Source organism: Mustela nivalis (assembly GCF_964662115.1).
Source record: "Mustela nivalis genome assembly, contig: HAP1_SCAFFOLD_1432, whole genome shotgun sequence".
In the NCBI taxonomy this organism is placed as follows: Eukaryota; Metazoa; Chordata; class Mammalia; order Carnivora; family Mustelidae; genus Mustela; species Mustela nivalis.
In genome coordinates, this window is record NW_028135232.1 from 1 (window position 1) to 17876 (window position 17876).

The window sequence follows — 17876 nt, forward strand, 5'->3', positions numbered from 1 at the left end:
GCATTATCTCTACAAAATCCATTCCTGACACCTTTTATCTACATGCTTCTTTAAACCTGGGTACCTAGCACTTACTGGGTACTCAGTAAATAATTACTGAGTAAAATAAAGAGTGTTTACACAGAGATGATTTATGAGATTATCCCACACAGGGACACCTAGGAGCTCAATCGGTTGAGTGTCCAACTCTTGATTTTGGCTTAGGTCATGATTTCAGAGTTGTGAGATCAAGCCCCATGTGGGGCTCAGTGCTGGGCATGGAACCTGGTCAAAATTCTTGCTCCTCCTTCTCCTCCTTCCCCCTTAAAAAAAGAGAAATAGAGAGATTGTCTCATACAGTTTAGTAACAAAAGGAATATATATACATAAAGAAGTATCTTACAGTTCATGTGGTGAAGATGCACTAGAAAAATCTGTATAGTACTAATGTAGCCCCAAAGAAAGTGATCTATCTATCTAAGGAAGGGTAGCCTTAATCAAGGATGACTTTACATAGCAGTCTGTGTCCTATAAGATGTGAAGAAATTTGTCAAGTAGTAGAGGAAAACATTTTAGGAATCTTTCCATTCATCAGGGAAATACACCCCTAGGAAGGTTGTACACTGATACAGGCATAAAAAATACTGGTAATTTTGGAAACCATGAATAATGTTGTAGTTGAAGCTTAGGGTGTTGTTTAAGAGATACTACAACAAGATAAAGAATAGTCTTTTGTGATTTTATATCTTTCTGCTGCATTTTTTAAAAATTTACTTGTTTGACAGAGAGAGAGAGATTACAAGTAGACAGAGAGGAGGGCAGGGAGAGGAAGGGAAGCAGGCTCCCTGCTGAGCAGAGAGCCTGTTGCGGGTCTTGATCCCAGAATGGGATCATGACCTGAGCCAAAGGCAGAGGCTTAACCACTGAGCCACCCAGGTGCCCCTCATTCTGCTGCATTTTAAAAATTTGTTTCTGATTGTTTTGTTTCTTGATATTACATGGGCGAATTTGTGAATGATTCTTTGAGATGTTTGTATGCCTTTAACCTAGTGACATTTAGTATTTCCCAAATGGTTTGCTGAAATTTTTTTAAATTAATTTTTTATTTTTTATAAACATATATTTTTATCCCCAGGGGTACAGGTCTGTGAATCACCAGGTTTATACACTTCACAGCACTCACCAAAGCACATACCCTCCCCAATGTCCATAATCCCACCCCTTTCTCCCAAACCCCCTCCCCCCAGCAACCCTCAGTTTGTTTGGTTTGCTGAAATTTTTGATAATTAAAAGTATTTCTTAAATATTCAGCTAAAGATTAAGTTTAATTTAAACTCTTAATTGATAAGATGTTGTTTTCTATCTTTATGAAAGTTAAAGTTTTTATCTAACCATTCTAATTTGTCCATTTTAATAAAATATATAGATTTTTCAGCAGAACTAGACTTAGAAATGACAACAGAAAAAGAGGAAGAATGTTTTAATGAAAGTGAAAATAAACACCTGCAGGTATATACAAATTTAAATTTAAATTTCCAATTTTATATTGTTTTCCCTGCTTTAAGAATGTAACATAGTTCAATTGAAATTATCTTCTGAACAGAATGTATTGAAGTTGATAGATTATAACTCAATATTTAGTTTTTGTAAAATTTTATAAGTTAAAATTTTAAAATATTGTTAGAATTTATCGTAGCTTATAGTTAAACTTTATCCTTGGAATTGGACCAAAAAAATTCCTGAATATTGTTTGCTTCTTCCATTTTTGTAAGTTTTTACATGCTAAAAAGGTAACATCAAATACTGAACCCTATGTTTAAGCAGTTGAAATTATGAGCAGTATAACAATGATGACTACTGACTTAGACTCATGTAGAAGGAGTGGTTCTTGGTCGTTCTTAATGTGCAGTTCTCAGTGGTTCAAAATGTGCAGTTCTGTATTGCCTGTCACTAATGCCAAGATTAAAGATTTATTTTGCCTTGTGATCTCTGTGTAGTTGACTTCAGAGAGTAGGGTCATAAAATCAACACAATTGCCCATTGTAGAATCACACCTTCCAGGATGGGACGTTTCTAGTTGGGTAATAAACAGGCACATTTTCAGTTATTTCATTTCAGTATAGGGAATCTGTAAATATTATTAACATTTTTTCTTATCTACTCTCTGTGGACGTAACAATAGCTGGATACAGGCAGATAATTTATAGTGATGTATAATACTACTATCATAGTATATAATTTGAATTAAAATTTAGGAATTTGTTTTTCTTTTCTGATTGATGCTTATTGATTTTGGCTCCTAATAATAAGTTTGCCTATTCTCGAGTTATTAATCTTTAAAAAACATCCTCAAAGGCATTATTGGGGCTCACTGTTTAAGGTATGGTAAGATAAAATGTTTTTAAGTTTGTAACATTGAAAATCATGTAATTCATTTTTTGGTAGATGTAACAAGTAATGAATTGTTTAGTTTAAAAAACTGACAAAGTTAAGTTTATGGATTTGTGTTTTTCTTCTGTTTCAGGCTAGGGCAAGTTATTTTTCACTTCTTAGTTACAATCCAGTGATTTCTTTTTTTATTATCGTATGGTAGTCACCATACAGTAGTACATCATTAGTTTTTGATGTAGTATTCTGTGATTTGTTGTTTGTGTATAACACCCAGGGCTCCATGCAACACATGCCCTACTTAATACCCATCATTGGGCTCACTCAACTCCCCCACCTCATTCCCCTTTAAAATCCTCAGTTTGATTCCCAGAGTCCATAGTCTCTCATAGTTCATCTCCCCCTCTGATTTTACCCCCCTTCATTTTCCCCTTCTTTCTAATTCCTCCATGATATTCCTTATGTTCCACAAATAAGTAAAACCATGTCATAATTGTCTCTGTTTGACTTATTTCACTCAGCATAATCTCCTTCAGTTCCATTATGTTGATGCAGATGTTGGTATTCACCATTTTTGATGGCTGAGGGATATTCCATTGTATATATGCATATTTCCATCACTATTATTTATAATATTACTTTGATTTAATGTATATTACTTAGGTATAAAATATATAAAAAATTTAGTTTTATGCTAATAGTAACTATGATATTTATAGCTAAAATCATTAATTTATTGGAATTCTTGGCTTCTCATATAAACCCTATGTATATTTTCTGAATGAAGGGATGGAGGGTAAATTGAGATAAATATGCATGTTGGCTATTTTTTTAAAGAATATTATTTTTAGAGAGAGAGAGCATGAGTAGGGGAATGTGTAGAGGGGGAGGGAAAAGGAAGGATAAGAATCTCAAGCAGACTCTGAGTGCAGAGCCTGACTCAGGGTTGGATCTTAAAACCTTGAGATCATGACTCGACCTGAAACCAAGAGTAGGACACTTAACCAACTGAGCTACCCAGGCATCCCAGTTTTGGATCTTTTATGTTAAAATAAGGGCTAAATCACCTTGAGACTATGATGGAATTAGTTAAGTGATTTGTAAAGAAAGTTTATTTCACATACTATATCTACCTGTATATCTATGACAAATTTAACTGTTATTTAAATTAAAATTTGAGTTATTCATGTAGGAAAAAATCATTGTATTTAAAAAGGCCATTTCTTTTGAACATTTTTTTTAAGTTCTCTTAAGCTGTTGACGTTTTTTTTTTAACAGAGTCATCCAAAATCCTAATGAAAATATGTCTTTTGGTTGTGGAAGAACGGTATTATACTGAAAAACAACTTTGTCGAGAACAGGATGCCAGAATATTTTTCAGAGTCCATAGTCTGTCATGATTCACCTCCCCTTCCAATTTACCCCAACTCCCTTCTCCTCTCTAACCCCCCTTGTCCTCCATGATATTTGTTATGCTCCACAAATAAGTGAAACCATATGATAGTTGACTCTCTCTGCTTGACATTTTTCACTCAGCATAATCTCTCTCAGTCCCGTCCATGTTACTACAAAAGTTGGGTATTCATCCTTTCTGATGGAGGCATAATACTCCATAGTGTATATGGACCACATCTTCCTTATCCATTCATCCATTGAAGGGCATCTTGTTCTTTCCACAGTTTGGTGACCTTGGCCATTGCTGCTATAAACATTGGCATATAGATGGCCCTTCTTTTCACTACATACCCAGGAGTGCAATTGCAGGGTCATAGGGAAGTTCTATTTTTAATTTCCTGAGGAATCTCCACACTGTTCTCCAAAGAGGCTGTACCAACTTGCATTCCCCCCCACCAACAGTGGAAGAGGGTTCCCCTTTCTCCAATCCTCTCCAACACATGTTGTTTCCTGTTTTGTTAATTTTGGCCATTCTAACTGGTGTAAGGTGATATCTCAATGTGGTTTTAATTTGAATCTCCCTGAGGGCTAATGATGATGAACATTTTTTCATGTGTCTGATAGCCATTTGTATGTCTTCATTGGAGAAGTGTCTGTTCATATCTTCTGCCCATTTTTTGATATGTTTGCCTGTTTTGTGTGTGTTGAGTTTCAGGAGTTTTTTATAGATCCTGGATATCAACCTTTTTTTTTTCTTTTTCTTTTTTAAAGATTTTATTTTCCATTGGACAGACAGTAGTAGTAGAAACAAGTACGCAGAGAGGCATGCAGAGAGAGAGGAAGGGAATCAGGCTCCCCACTGAGCAGAGAGCCCGACATGGGGCTCCATCCCAGGATCCTGGGATCATGACTTGAGCCGAAGGCAGAGGCTTTAACCCACTGAGCCACCCAGGCGCCCCTGGATATCAACCTTTTGTCTGTATTGTCATTTGCAAATATCTTCTCCCATTCCGTGGGTTGCCGCTTTGTTTTTTTGACTGTTTCCTTTGCTGTGCAGAAGATTTTGATTTTGATGAAGTCCCAAAAGTTTATTTTTGTTTTTGTTTCCTTTGCCTTTGGAGACATATCTTGAAAGAAGTTGCTGTGGCCAATATCGAAGAGATTACTGCCTCTGTTCTCCTCTAGGATTTTGATGAATTCCTGTCTCACGTTTAGGGCTTTTATCCATTTTGAGTTTATCTTTGTGTACGGTGTAAGAGAATGGTCGAGTTTCATTCTTCTACTTATAGCTGTCCAGTTTTCCCAGCACCATTTATTGAAGAGACTGTCTTTTTTCCACTGGATATTTTTTTCCTGTTTTGTCGAAGATTAATTGACCATAGAGTTGGGGATCCATATCTGGGCTCTCTACTCTTTTCCACTGGTCTATGTGTCTGTTTTTATGCCAGTACCATGCTGTCTTGGCGATCACAGCTTTGTAATAAAGCTTGAAATCAGGTAACGTGATGCCCCCAGCTTTATTTTTCTTATTGTTATAGTTAATTTTTATATTTTGTTTTATATTTCCTTAGTGATTCAGGATCTTTTCTGATTCCATACAAATTTTTGGATTATTTGCTCCAGCTCTTTGAAGAATACTGGTAGAATTTTGATCAGAATGACATTAAAAGTATAGATTGCTCTAGGCAGTATAGACATTTTAACAATGTTTATTCTTCTGATCCAAGAGCATGGAATGGTCTTCCATCTTTTTGTGTCTTCTTCAGTTTCTTTCATGAGTGTTCTGTAGTTCCTCGAGTACAGATCCTTTACCTCTTTGGTTAGGTTTATTCCCAGGTTTCTTATGGTTCTTGGTGCTATAGTAAATGGAATCGATTCTCTAATTTCCCTTTCTTTATTTTCATTATTAGTGTATAAGAAAGCCACTGATTTCTGTACATTGACTTTGTATCCTGCCACGTTGCTGAATTGCTGTATGAGTTCTAGTAGTTTGGGGTGGAGTCTTTCGTGTTTTCCATATAAAGAATTATGTCATCTGCCAAGAGAGTGTTTGACTTCTTCATTGCCAATTTGGATACCTTTTATTTCTCTTTGTTGTCTGATTGCTGTTGCTAGAACTTCTAATACTATGTTGAACAAGAGTGGTGAAAGTGGACATCCTTGTCTTGTTCCTGATCTCAACGGGAAGGCTGCCAGCTTTTTCCCATTGAGGATGATATTTGCTGTGGGTCTTTCATAGATAAATTTGATGAAGTTCAGGAATGTTCCCTCTATCCCTATACTTTGAAGCACTTTAATCAGGAACGGATGCTGGATTTTGTCAGATGCTTTTTCTGCATCAATTGAGAGGACCATGTGGTTCTTCTCTCTTCTCATATTAATTTGTTGTATCACATTGATTGATTTGCAAGATGGAATTCTAAAGAATCACCTTTGCAAACAAAAGGAGATAGAAGTGGGTAACAAAAGGAGTTCTGGGATATTTTCTGTAGTTATTTTGAAGTACACTTGTGTATGTTTTTGTACACATATATATTTTATTTTCTGAAATTATTGTTTTATTTATGTGTATGTACATATATCTGTGTGTATGTGTGTATATATATCTATACTTCATGTGTGTGTATATATATATGTATACATATGTATGTATATATATATATCTGTGTGTGTGTTTGTATATATATATTTTCTCCATGTAAATATGTATATATATTTTAAAAGCCAACACTGCAAGCATAGAGGATTTTTAAAGCATAAATATTTTGAAATTGAGATTCAATTAAGTGAATTAACTTGACAGTTAGCTCCAGATTTCCCAAGTGAATTGAATAAAAAGTACAGTATCTCAGTACTTTTTATACATATATATAAGTATATATTTATAAGTAAAAATATATATGTTTATACATAATTACTTTTATATATTTATACATTTATGCAAACTACACATAGTAGCTTTATATACATTTTAGGTTGGCATAATTTTATTCTTATTTATATAAATTTGAATTTTTAGTCTGAAATGATGTATCCTTATGACCTTTTAATCCTTTGCAGGCCCTTCCTTTTCATTAAATCATAATTTGGGCCAATTGTGATGAGCTTTAGCAAAACTATATTTGATTTAATCTTCCCACTGCTATTTATAATTTTGTAAGCAATTTTACAAATAATTTGCTCATTTTAAATCTCAGTTGCTATCATTTGGGCCTAAGTTTATCGAACACAAAGAGAGTTGTATCTCTGTAATTTATTAATTGGGCATTGGATCTCCATTTTCATATTAATGAGGGGTGGCAGGGTTCTTGTGTAGCAGGAATGGAGGTCAGGGAGAGAGGTGAAAGCCAGGTCATCTAGGGTCTTGAAGGCCCTTAGAATGACCTCACTTATGTCTGAGTTAGTTATCTATTAAAAGGATTTGAGCAGAGGATTGAACATGTGGGGAATTCTGACATTAATTGAAGCCTATAATAAAAAAGAAGGAAAACATTTCATACTGTAGAATTTACCAATGTTAGTCCCACCTATATACCCATTTCTTTTTGAGACTTCAGTCGATTGGGAAGCTTTGGGAAAATTCACCCACAAGGAAAGGATAGTGGGGCTGAATTAATTAACTAAGTAACATAATACTGACTAGGCAGAGAACATCTTTTTGTGTCTTTAGCCAAATTCATTAAACAGCCATAATGTGTACATGTTAGGAAAAGGAGATGAATTGATGTTTGTAGTGAAATTTTCCAAATACATAGGTTCAAGTTATATATTGTTAACATAATTTAATAGTAAGATGATTTTATAAATCCAGTAACAGAAATGTCTAATTAGGTTGCTGTGAGACAACTTCAAGAAGAACTGGCCAATACCCTAAAGAAACTATCTATGTCAGAGGCTTCACTGGAGGTGACATCACGTTGTCGTATGAATTTAGAAGATGAGGTAAAAGACTTAAAGGAAAAACTGACTCAGAGTAGGAGTCAGGTATGTATGAAATGTCACATGTCAAGTTAATCTGTAGGTGGTTAAATAATATGAAGTGTTTTAGGATACTTATTTCCATGGATCACTTCCTTCCCTTTTTCATTATAATTAATTTAGTATAATTTTAGTATCTTCACAATGTACTTATTTCTTAAACTTTGACTTTCATTCTGTTATTTGTTTTATATATTTTTTTCTTATAGTAGTTACCCTTAGGAAAGGTGAAACTTATACATCATTCTTCACAGAAATTGGGACTTTTTTCCTACTAAATAGTTTTTTTAAAAGACTTACTTATTTATTTGTGGTGGGGGTGGTTGGAGAGGCAGAGGGAGATGGAGAGAATTTCAAGCAGACCCCTGCCCAGCAGAGAGCCCCATGCTGGCTTGATTCCATGACCCATAAGATCATGACCTGAGCTAAAATCCTGAGTTGGATGCTTAACCAGCTGAGCCACCCAGGTGTGTTAATAATGTTTTTTAATGATCCCTCTGTTACCATCATGAGCTAAGCCATGTAAAAGCAGAAGATAATGTTTAATAGAATGTTTAAGAAAATTGTCTTATTTCTCATCTTCACTCTTTTGAATGGATACAGAATCTGTACTGAGTTCAGGATAACTTGTACAGAAAAGTGATTTCACAAACCAGTTGAACTTTGGCATTTCCTTCATTTTCTTTTCCTCTTCAGTATATAATAAATGCACAGAAGTATTTAGTTCATGTATACTATATACACCCAAAAGAGAGAATTAAGAAAATTATCTAGGCCTTGCCATTGGATTTTTTTAAAGCTGTATTGAGATGGAATGCACATTCCATACAATTCACCCATTTAATATTTGTAGTTCAGTGTTTGGGCATATTGATAGAGTTGTGCAACCATTACTGCCATCAAGTAGAACATTTTAATTACCCTGAAAAGAAACTCTTAATCCTTGCCCCCAGGCTCAGGCAACCACAAGTCTACTTTCTGCCTCTATAGAGTTGCCCATTCTGAATATTTCATATATGGGGAATCACACAATGCGTGGTCCTTTGTGACTAGCTTCCCTCGCTTAATGTTTTTGGGGTTCATCTGTGTCATAGCATATATCAGTGCTTCATTCCTTATTATCAAACAGTACTCCATTGTGGGCTAAAACCATTGTTCATTTATCATTTGATGCACCTTTGGGTTGTTTCCACTTTTTAGCCATTAATAATGCTGCTGTGAACGTTCAATTAGTTATTGTCTGGGCATATCTTTTTATTTCCCTGGCATCACATTTTATCCTCTCAGTTAATTGTGTTGATTTCACCATCTCTTAGTCTTTTTTTTTTTTAATTGACTTTCACAGAAAGCACACTCTAGGAACAAAGGAACCAGCTGGTACCATTTCCCTCCAGTGCCCCTCAGCACAAGCACAGAGCCATCTGCGGGATGCAGTACAGCTCTGACACTGGCTGCCTAATCTGCTTACACCAAGCACCATCCCCTCGCACTCCAGTGGAACTGCCCTGCTCAATCATTCTTGCCTCAGTTCCACCACAGCAGGCCTTTACCCCAGAAAATCAGCACAGGCCCCTGCCCACACCTCATCTAACCAGATTCAGGAAGGCATGAGTTCCAGTGGAGGTGGTGACAGGTCTCATTTCACAAGCACACCAGGGCACACCTAGTTAAAAGTTGCTACATTCAGGCCAGGTACCAAACACTGCCCACAGCAGTAAAGGAGTGCCTTTGCAGATGTCTGGCCTGAAGGATAGAGCAGCCAGAACTCAACGGCAGAGTGCATGCTGCACACACTAGACATACCCCTCTAAGCACGAGACCCTGGGTGCTACATCACGTCTTTTCTCATAAGTCCATTACTTTTGGGAGAAGATGACATAACTGGCTTTTCTAACACAGAGAAGCTGGCAGAGACTTAGATAAAATGAGAAAACAGAGGATTTTATCTCAAATGAGAGAACAGGATAAAGCCACGGGTCCAGAGATTGAAGTGAGACAGATGTAAATATCATGGCTGATGGAGGATTTAAGCAGTGACCATAGGGACACTCACTGGACTTTAGAAAAGAACGACAACATCAGTGAGACCCTTACAACAGAGATAAAAGAGTTAAAAAAGAATCAGAGTTGAAGAGTGGAATAAATGAGTTAAGAAACACACCTAATGCAATGAACAGTAGGCTGGAAAAGACAGAGGAACAAATTAACAACTAAGAAGTCAAAGTAATGGAATGCAATGAAGCCAAAGAAGGGGGAGAAAGAAGAATTATGCAAAATGAGACCAGACCTAGGGAACTCAGTGACTCCATCAAATGTAATAACATTCAAGTTATAGGAGTCCCAGTAGAAGAAGACAGAAAAAAGGTGTAAGAAAACTTGTTTCTAGAAATATAGCTGAAAATGTCCCTAATCTAGGGAAAGCAACAGACATCAAGATCCAGGAGACACAGAAAACTATCCAAATCAACAATAGTAGGCTAACACCAAGACCTATTGTAATTGAATTTGCAAAATACACTGATAAAGGAAACATCTTAAAAGCAGGAGAGCAAGTCAGTAACTTTCAGGGGAAACCCCTTAAGGCTAGCAGGAACTTTTTCAGCAGAAACTTGGCAAGCCAGAAGGGAGTGGTATTATCTATTCAACGTGATGAATGAGAAAAATCTGTAGCCAAGAATAGTCTATCCAGCAAGCCTATTACTCAGAATAGGAGAGATAGAGTTTCCCAGATAAAAACTAAAGGAGTTTGGACTACTAAACTAGCACCATAAGAAATATTAAAGGGTACTCTTTGAGTGGAAAGAAGAGACCAAATGTGACAGTATAAAGGCAGGAAACACAAAAGTAGCAAAAATGAACAATTTATATAAAAAATAAGTTAAGGAACTCAGGAAAAAAGGATATAAAATATAATACTTTACCTAAAGCATGGGGAGAAGAGAAAAGAATGGGCTCAAACTTAAAGACCAGCAGCTTAATATAGACTTCTATATGCAGAAGAGGTTATACACAAATTATATATCAAAACCCACTAATAGTGGTGCCTGTGTGGCTTAGTTGGTTAAACATCTGACTTGATTTCAGCTCAGGTCATAATCTCAGGGTTGTGAGATTGAGCCCTGCACTGTACTTTATTCCGGCCATGGAGTCTGCTTAAGCTTCTCTTTCCCTCTCCCCACTCCACTCATGCCCTCTCTAAAAAGAAAACAAAGCCACCGATAAACACTCAAAGAGGAGAAAGAAATGAAATATATCACTAAAGAAAACCAGTAAAATATCAAAGACACAAAAAATGATCAGAGAACATCTCTAGAAACAACCACAAAGCAAGTAGTAAAATGACATATACATGACTATCAATAATTACTTTGGATATAAATGGGGTAAGTGTTCCAATCAAAATACATAGGATGTCAGAGTGGATTAGAAAGAAGAAGAAAAAGAAGAAGACCCATGTATAAGCCACTTGCAAGAGTTTCATTTTTGTCATAAGGACACCTGCAGATTGGAAGTCAGTTGATGGAAAAAACATGTATCCTGCAAATGGATATAAAAAGAAAGCCAGTATAGTAATACTTACATTGGACAAAACAGAGTTTAAAAGAACGACTGCAGTAAGAGACAAGAGCACTATATCATAATGAAGAGGACAATCTGACAGGAAGAAGAACTAACTATTGTAAGTATTTATGCACCCAACATGGGATCACCCAAGTATATAAAACAATTAATGACTAACATAAAAGAAATAATTGATAATAATACAGTAATACTAGGGTCCTTTAATTTTATTATATATGTTTTCAATGAAATTTATTTCTTTTATTCCCAATTGCAAAAGTATCCATGAAGTCAATGTACAATTCAGATATTTTAGGAAGGAATAGAAATAATCAATAGTTGGGTACTTTAACTCACCTCTTACATCAAAAGACAGGTCAGAAAGTCAACAAAGAAACAGTGGCTTTATATGATGCACTGGACTAGATGGACTAAGGAGATATATTCAAAATATTCCATTCTTAAACAACAGAATACACATTCTGGAAAATTCTGTAGAATAGATCACATATTAGGCAACAAAACAAGTCTTTTTTTGAATTTAATTTTTTTTCAGTGTTCCCAAATTCAATGTTTATGCACCACACCCAGTGCTCCATGCAATATGTGCCCTCCATAATACCCACAAAACCTGTCTTAATAAATACAAGAATATTGAAGTCACACCATGCACCTTTTCTGATCACAATACTATTAAATTAGAAGTCAGCCACAGGAAACAGTCTGAAAGACCACAAATACATGTTGGTTAAGTAACATTCTACTAAACAGTGAATGGACCAATGAGGAAATAAGAGAATAAAATTTTTAAAATACATGGAAGCAAATGAAAATGAAAACACAATTGCCCAAACTTTTGAGATACAGTAAATATGGTTCTAAGAGGGAAGTATATAGCAATGCAGGCCTAACTCAAGAAATAAGAAAAATCTACAACAACCTAACCATCACCTAAAGAATATAGAAAAAGAACAACAAATGAAGCCTAAAGGCAGCAGAAGGAAGGAGATAATATTAGAGCAGTAGTAGTAGTAGTAGGTAGCTCAGTTGGTTAAGCAGCAGACTCTTGATTTCAGCTCAGGTCATGACCTCAGAGTCCTGGGAATGAGCCCTGCTTCTGTCTCTTTGCTCAGCGGGGAGTCAACTGGAGGATTCTCTACTCCCTCTCCATTTGACCCTCTCCCCACCTTCTCTCTCTCTCAAATAAATTTTTAAAAAAATTAGAGCAGAAGTAAACACTATAGAAAATTTTAAAAGACAAAAATAGGAGAGACCAATGAAACCAGGAGCTGGTTCTTTGAAAAAATTAATAAAACCAATAAGGCTTTAGCCAGAGTTATCAGAAAGAAGAGAAAAAGGACCCCAATAAAATCACAGAAGAGAGAGTGGAAATAACAATCAACACCACAGAAATGCAGACAATTATAAAAGAATATTATGAATGACTGTATGCCAACAATTTGGACGATGTAGAATAATGGATAAATTCCTAGAAACATATAAATTACCAGAACTGAAACAAGAATAGAAAATTTGAAGAGACTGAAAACCAGCAAAGAAATGGAATCATTAATCTAAAAACTATGAACAAACACAAGTCCAGGACCAGGGGCAAATTCTACAGAGCATTTTAAAGGAAGAGTTAGTCCGATTCTCAAACTATTCCAAAAAACAGAAAAGGAAGGAAAAACTCCAAATTCACTCTATGAGGCCATTATTACCCTGATACCAAAACTAGACAAAGACACCACAAAAAGAACTCTAAGCCAGTATCTTTGGTGAACATGGTTGCAAATATCCTCAACAAAATACTCCAAACTGAATCCAACAATACATTAAAAAAATCATCACCATGATCAAATGGTATTTATTCCTAGGATATGGGGGTGTTTTAATATCTGCAAATCAATCATTGTGATACACCAAATTAATAAAAGGAGAAGAATCATCTGATAATTTCAAAAGATATAGTTAAAGCATTTGAGGGGCACCTGGGTGGCTCAGTGGGTTAAATCCTCTGCCTTTGGCTCAGGTCATGATTCTGGCATCCTGGGATCTAGCCCCGCATCAAGCTCCCTGATAATTGGGGGAGCTTCCCACCCCCCTCTCTCTGCCTGACTCTCTGTCTACTTGTGATCTCTGTCTGTCAAATAAATAAATAAAATCTTTTAAAAAAAGCATTTGACAAAGTGCAACATCTATTCATGATAAAAGAGTAAATAATCCATTCATGATAAAAAGCTTCAAAAAGTAGGTTTAGAAGGAATATAGTTCAACATAATAAAGGTCATATATAAAAAATGCACAGGTAATGACACCCTAAATGGGAAAAAACAGAACAGAATTTTCTGTGAATACGACTGGATTTCATGCCATTAGAAAATCCATTCTCCCAGGTCTTTTGAGATAAGCTTTCACCTCAGGTTTCCTGTGCAGCTCTCATTTGACAATGCCTTTCAAATTCTCACACTCTTAAGATCCTTAAAGAAATTTGAGGCACACCTTAAGTCCTTCTCAAGGACTTATAAAGGGTTTATAGTTTTGGCTTCATCCATAGGCCATGTTGTCCTGGATTTGCTTTTAACCCAGAAGCCATTTCTTTATTTTAGCATTATTTGACAATACAGCATGTGGAGAAGCTGTAAATGAGGAACAGATAGGTGAACCCAGTAAGTCCTGGTTTCTTCATATTGAATCGTCTTTCTTTAGCTTATCTCTCCTACCAGATTTACTTTCATGTGGTTTGTGGCACGAGTTCCTTTTCCGTCTAGTGTCATTTTCTTCACTTGTCTAGAAACCTTTGCTGTAAGCCTCTCAAGGGCCATCAGGTTTCCACTCACAGTCTCTTGGAAGCCCTTTTGGTTTTCATTCTTACTCTTCTCTACTTCTCACTCTTACTCGTCTTTCAGGTTTCACCCACTTCCTGGTTCAAAGAAGGTTTAGTTTCAGTTTTTTGGTTTTCTTTTTTAATGGCAGCACCCCATTTTAATATCAGTATCTGTGCCAGTTATTTATTGCTGTATAATAAACAATCTCAAAACCTAGTGGCTCAAAACAGCATTCATCTTGTTCACAAATCTTCGGACAAGGTTGAGTCAGGCCAACTCATTTCTTCTTCATTTGGCATCACCTGGGATGACTGGAAACTGGGAACTAGAATCATCTAAAACCTTGTTCATGCACATGATTGGCTGTTGAGGCTGGCTTTTGGCTAGGATGTTAGCTAGGGCAGTCTCAGCTGGAATATTTGCATGAAGACTTAACTAGGTACCCTGGGCTTTCCCACAACAGCTGGATTCTAAGGGTGACGTTTCCTAGAAGAAGAAAGTCATATGGAAGCTATATCACATTTTCTAACCTTGCCTTAAAAATCACACCGCAGCTCTGCCATATTCTGTTCACTAGGAACCAGTTACTAAGACCAACACATATGAAGTGGAGGGATTGTCATGGGAGAAGTGTCAGTTTATAAAACCACCACATCCACTTGTCTTTCCAGTCATATCTAAAGGAAAGGAGATCTTCCCAACTCAGCATCACTGAGCTCCAGCAAGTTTTTTGGTTGTTTTCATTGCTTAGTATATTCTCTTATTTTGTGGGAAGTAACAAAGGATTGTAACACTGTCGAGTTAAAGAATTTTTTTTATCCAAAAATATATGGATAATCTCACTAAATTTTTCCCCACTATTTTTTTTTTTTACTGAGAGATGTGATTTTTTAACCTTGTGAATCATTTCTCTTCAGAATGCAATTGAAATTAGCATAAAACAGTTGTAATTCAGAAAAAGGCTGATGGCAATAGAATCAGTATTTATAGATTCATTAATTAGAGTCTTATTTTCAATGTCTTATTTTGGTAAGCATTTATTGGCTCAGACCTACATAAGTCAATATGGGATTCCTAAAACGTCTTTAAAAATTATGGAGTACATGGGCACCTGGGTGGCTCAGTTAAGTGCCTTTGGCTTGGGTTGTAATCCTGGGATGCTGGGATTGAGCCCCATGCTGGGCTTCTTGATCAGTGGGGGGTCTGCTTCTCCCTCTCCCTGCTCTTGTGCTCTTGCTGTCTTGCTCTCTCTCCCTCTCAAATAAATAAAATCTTTAAAAAAATTATGGAGTGTTAAGACGAGGGAAGGGTTAAGAGACTTTCTACTAAGATGTGACTTACAATTATTTTATGGAGGAAAAATCTGAAACAATCAGAAAAATAAAAGTATAAATATTAAATACAAATGTGTTGCAAAGAGGATGACAGCAGAGATCGATTTTAGTAACTCCTAGTGGTTTGAATTTTGTTCTTCATTTCTTAGTTATTTGAGGTTCTGAATTACAAGACTTTACTACAATATAGATAACATTTTATTGAAAATGAACTTATTTTAAAATCTGAGCACCTGCCCGGGGAGCAGTCAGTAACGTATGTGACTCTTGATCTTGGGGGTTTGAGTCAAGCCCCATCTTTGGTGCAGAGATTTAAAATCTTTGAAAAAAATGTGGGGTCTTAGTTTTGCATTGGACTCTTTTCACTCTGCTTCCAACTATATATTATTTTATTCATGCAGGTTGATGATCTAACAGCAAAACTGGAAACTATGACTTCAAGAAACCAGGTTCTTATTCAGGAGTTATCATCTATGAAAAAAATACCAACAAAATGTGAAATTCTAGAGAAGAATAAAAAGAAGTTGGGGAACAACAGAAAGTAAACCTCAGAAGTTGTGTAGAAGTCAACGTGGTAGGATATAGTAAAATAGAACAATATAAAGGGGATTTTGAAGACAGGACAAGATTGAATGTAGAAAAAAAAAATTAAAAGAAGTTGATCTATTTTTAGAGGTTAATTTATTTGTCTATAAAATGCTTTAATTCATTTTACTCCAAATTACATTTTGGTTATATGCAGTGTAGAGTTTTCCTCTACTTCCTTTATAACAACTTGGTAAATTTCTGAAAGCATTTGTTCCTTCCCTTTAAAAATTTCAGTTTTCATTATTATTCACACTAAATTGATCTTTCAGAATGATTCACAGTAGAAAGTCATTTTATTTTTTAAGACCAGTTAGTATAAAACAAGGCTATTGAGAGGAAAAGAAAAAACTGTGCTTTAAAAATTTTGACCATGGGGTCCATGGGTGGCTCAGTCAGTTGCTTGTTTGGGCTCCATTCTGGGCATTCCTATATAAAAGAAATGGTACCATACTTGGATTATTCCTTTTTTATATATATTTAATATCTTATTTATTTATTTGGAAAGAACGAGTGGGGGATGGACAGGTAGAGAGAAAATTCCAGGCATACTTCATGCTGAGTAGGACACAGGGCTTTCTCCCAGAACCCTGAGATCACTATCTGGGCAGAAACCAAGAGTCAGGCACTCAGATGACTGAGTCAGCCAGGCACCCCAGGTACCTCAATTATTCTGAAGTTGTATTGTTCACTTTTTAAAAAACTAAATGATATTATTATTCTTTGAATTATCAGATTGCATGCGTTCTAATGTAAGAATGAACATTATTCACATTTAATTCAGTTTCACATTAATGATAAATATTTTACATTTCAGCTTTTTTTTTCCACTTTAAAAATTTCTCTCTGAATCATTGACACAAAACTAAAAGAAAGAAATATACTGTAATTACCCAGGTTGTAACAATTTTAAAACTATGCTTTTAATTTGCTTTAGACGCAAGCAGCATTTCAAGAAAGTGTAGCACAGTTAAGAGAAAATAATAATGCTTCAGGAAGAAGTCAAATGGAACTCAGAATTAAAGAGCTGGAATTTGAATTATCCAAAATGAAAAATTCTCAAGACGTTACTAAAGCAGAATTGGACAGATACAAGCACCTCTACCTAGAAGTAACACATCGAATGTCATTGACAAATGAACTGAACAAGTTAAAACAATCATAGAAAGTAGAGTTAGCTTATTAATTTGCATCTAAACCATAATTTTTTGGAGCCACGTTCATGAGATCAGTAGTAAGTGAAAGCCAACTAGATAATATAATTTTGAAAAATGATGTTTGTAAATGAACTTATTGTCAAAATGCTAGTTTAAGTTAGTTTGCATTTCTCTTTTTTGTTGTTGTTTTAAATGATTTTATTTTTTCCTTTGAATACTTTCAGTTAATCTGATCTCCTAGTCTTTAAACTAATTGTTTGAAGATTTATAATTTAGACAGCATATTATTATAAAATTGTCAAAATTACCCTAAATAGAAATGAGTTTATTAAAATTTATTTATTAATGTTAGTTTATTTTTGGAAGAGTACATCTTTAACCCAAAAGGTCAAGATGGAAACGGTAGATTCCACGTTCAGTACCCTAGTATCTGTGTTATAACCTAATTGTTTCTGGAGCTGTTTCAGTTCTATCTGATCACAACTCTGCCATCTACTTGTCCTCTAGCAATTGTTCGTCTAAATTTTTCCTCAGTGCCAAATGCTCAATCTCTCTGAGGTAATGTGCGAAATATACAAGAGTGGTGAAAGCCAATGCTTGAAAAATGTCTTTGAGGGATTTTTTAAATTTTTATTTTCCTTTAAAGATTTTACATATTTATTTGACAGAGA

At 35.4% G+C, this 17876-nt stretch overlaps 1 protein-coding gene across 1 annotated transcript in view; it reads left to right on the forward strand.

Moving 5' to 3' along the window:
* Positions 1-1170: 1170 nt before the first annotated feature.
* LOC309857846 (ankyrin repeat domain-containing protein 26-like) overlaps positions 1171-17876 on the forward strand; it is a 30747-nt gene continuing 14041 nt past the window's right edge. Inside the window, exons 1-4 of the mRNA XM_082750595.1 lie at positions 1171-1488; positions 7594-7746; positions 15865-16037; positions 16986-17197. Coding sequence (XP_082606721.1) covers positions 17055-17197 — 143 coding nt within the window. The 5' untranslated portion in view covers positions 1171-1488; positions 7594-7746; positions 15865-16037; positions 16986-17054. The remainder of the gene's footprint in view (positions 1489-7593; positions 7747-15864; positions 16038-16985; positions 17198-17876) is intronic.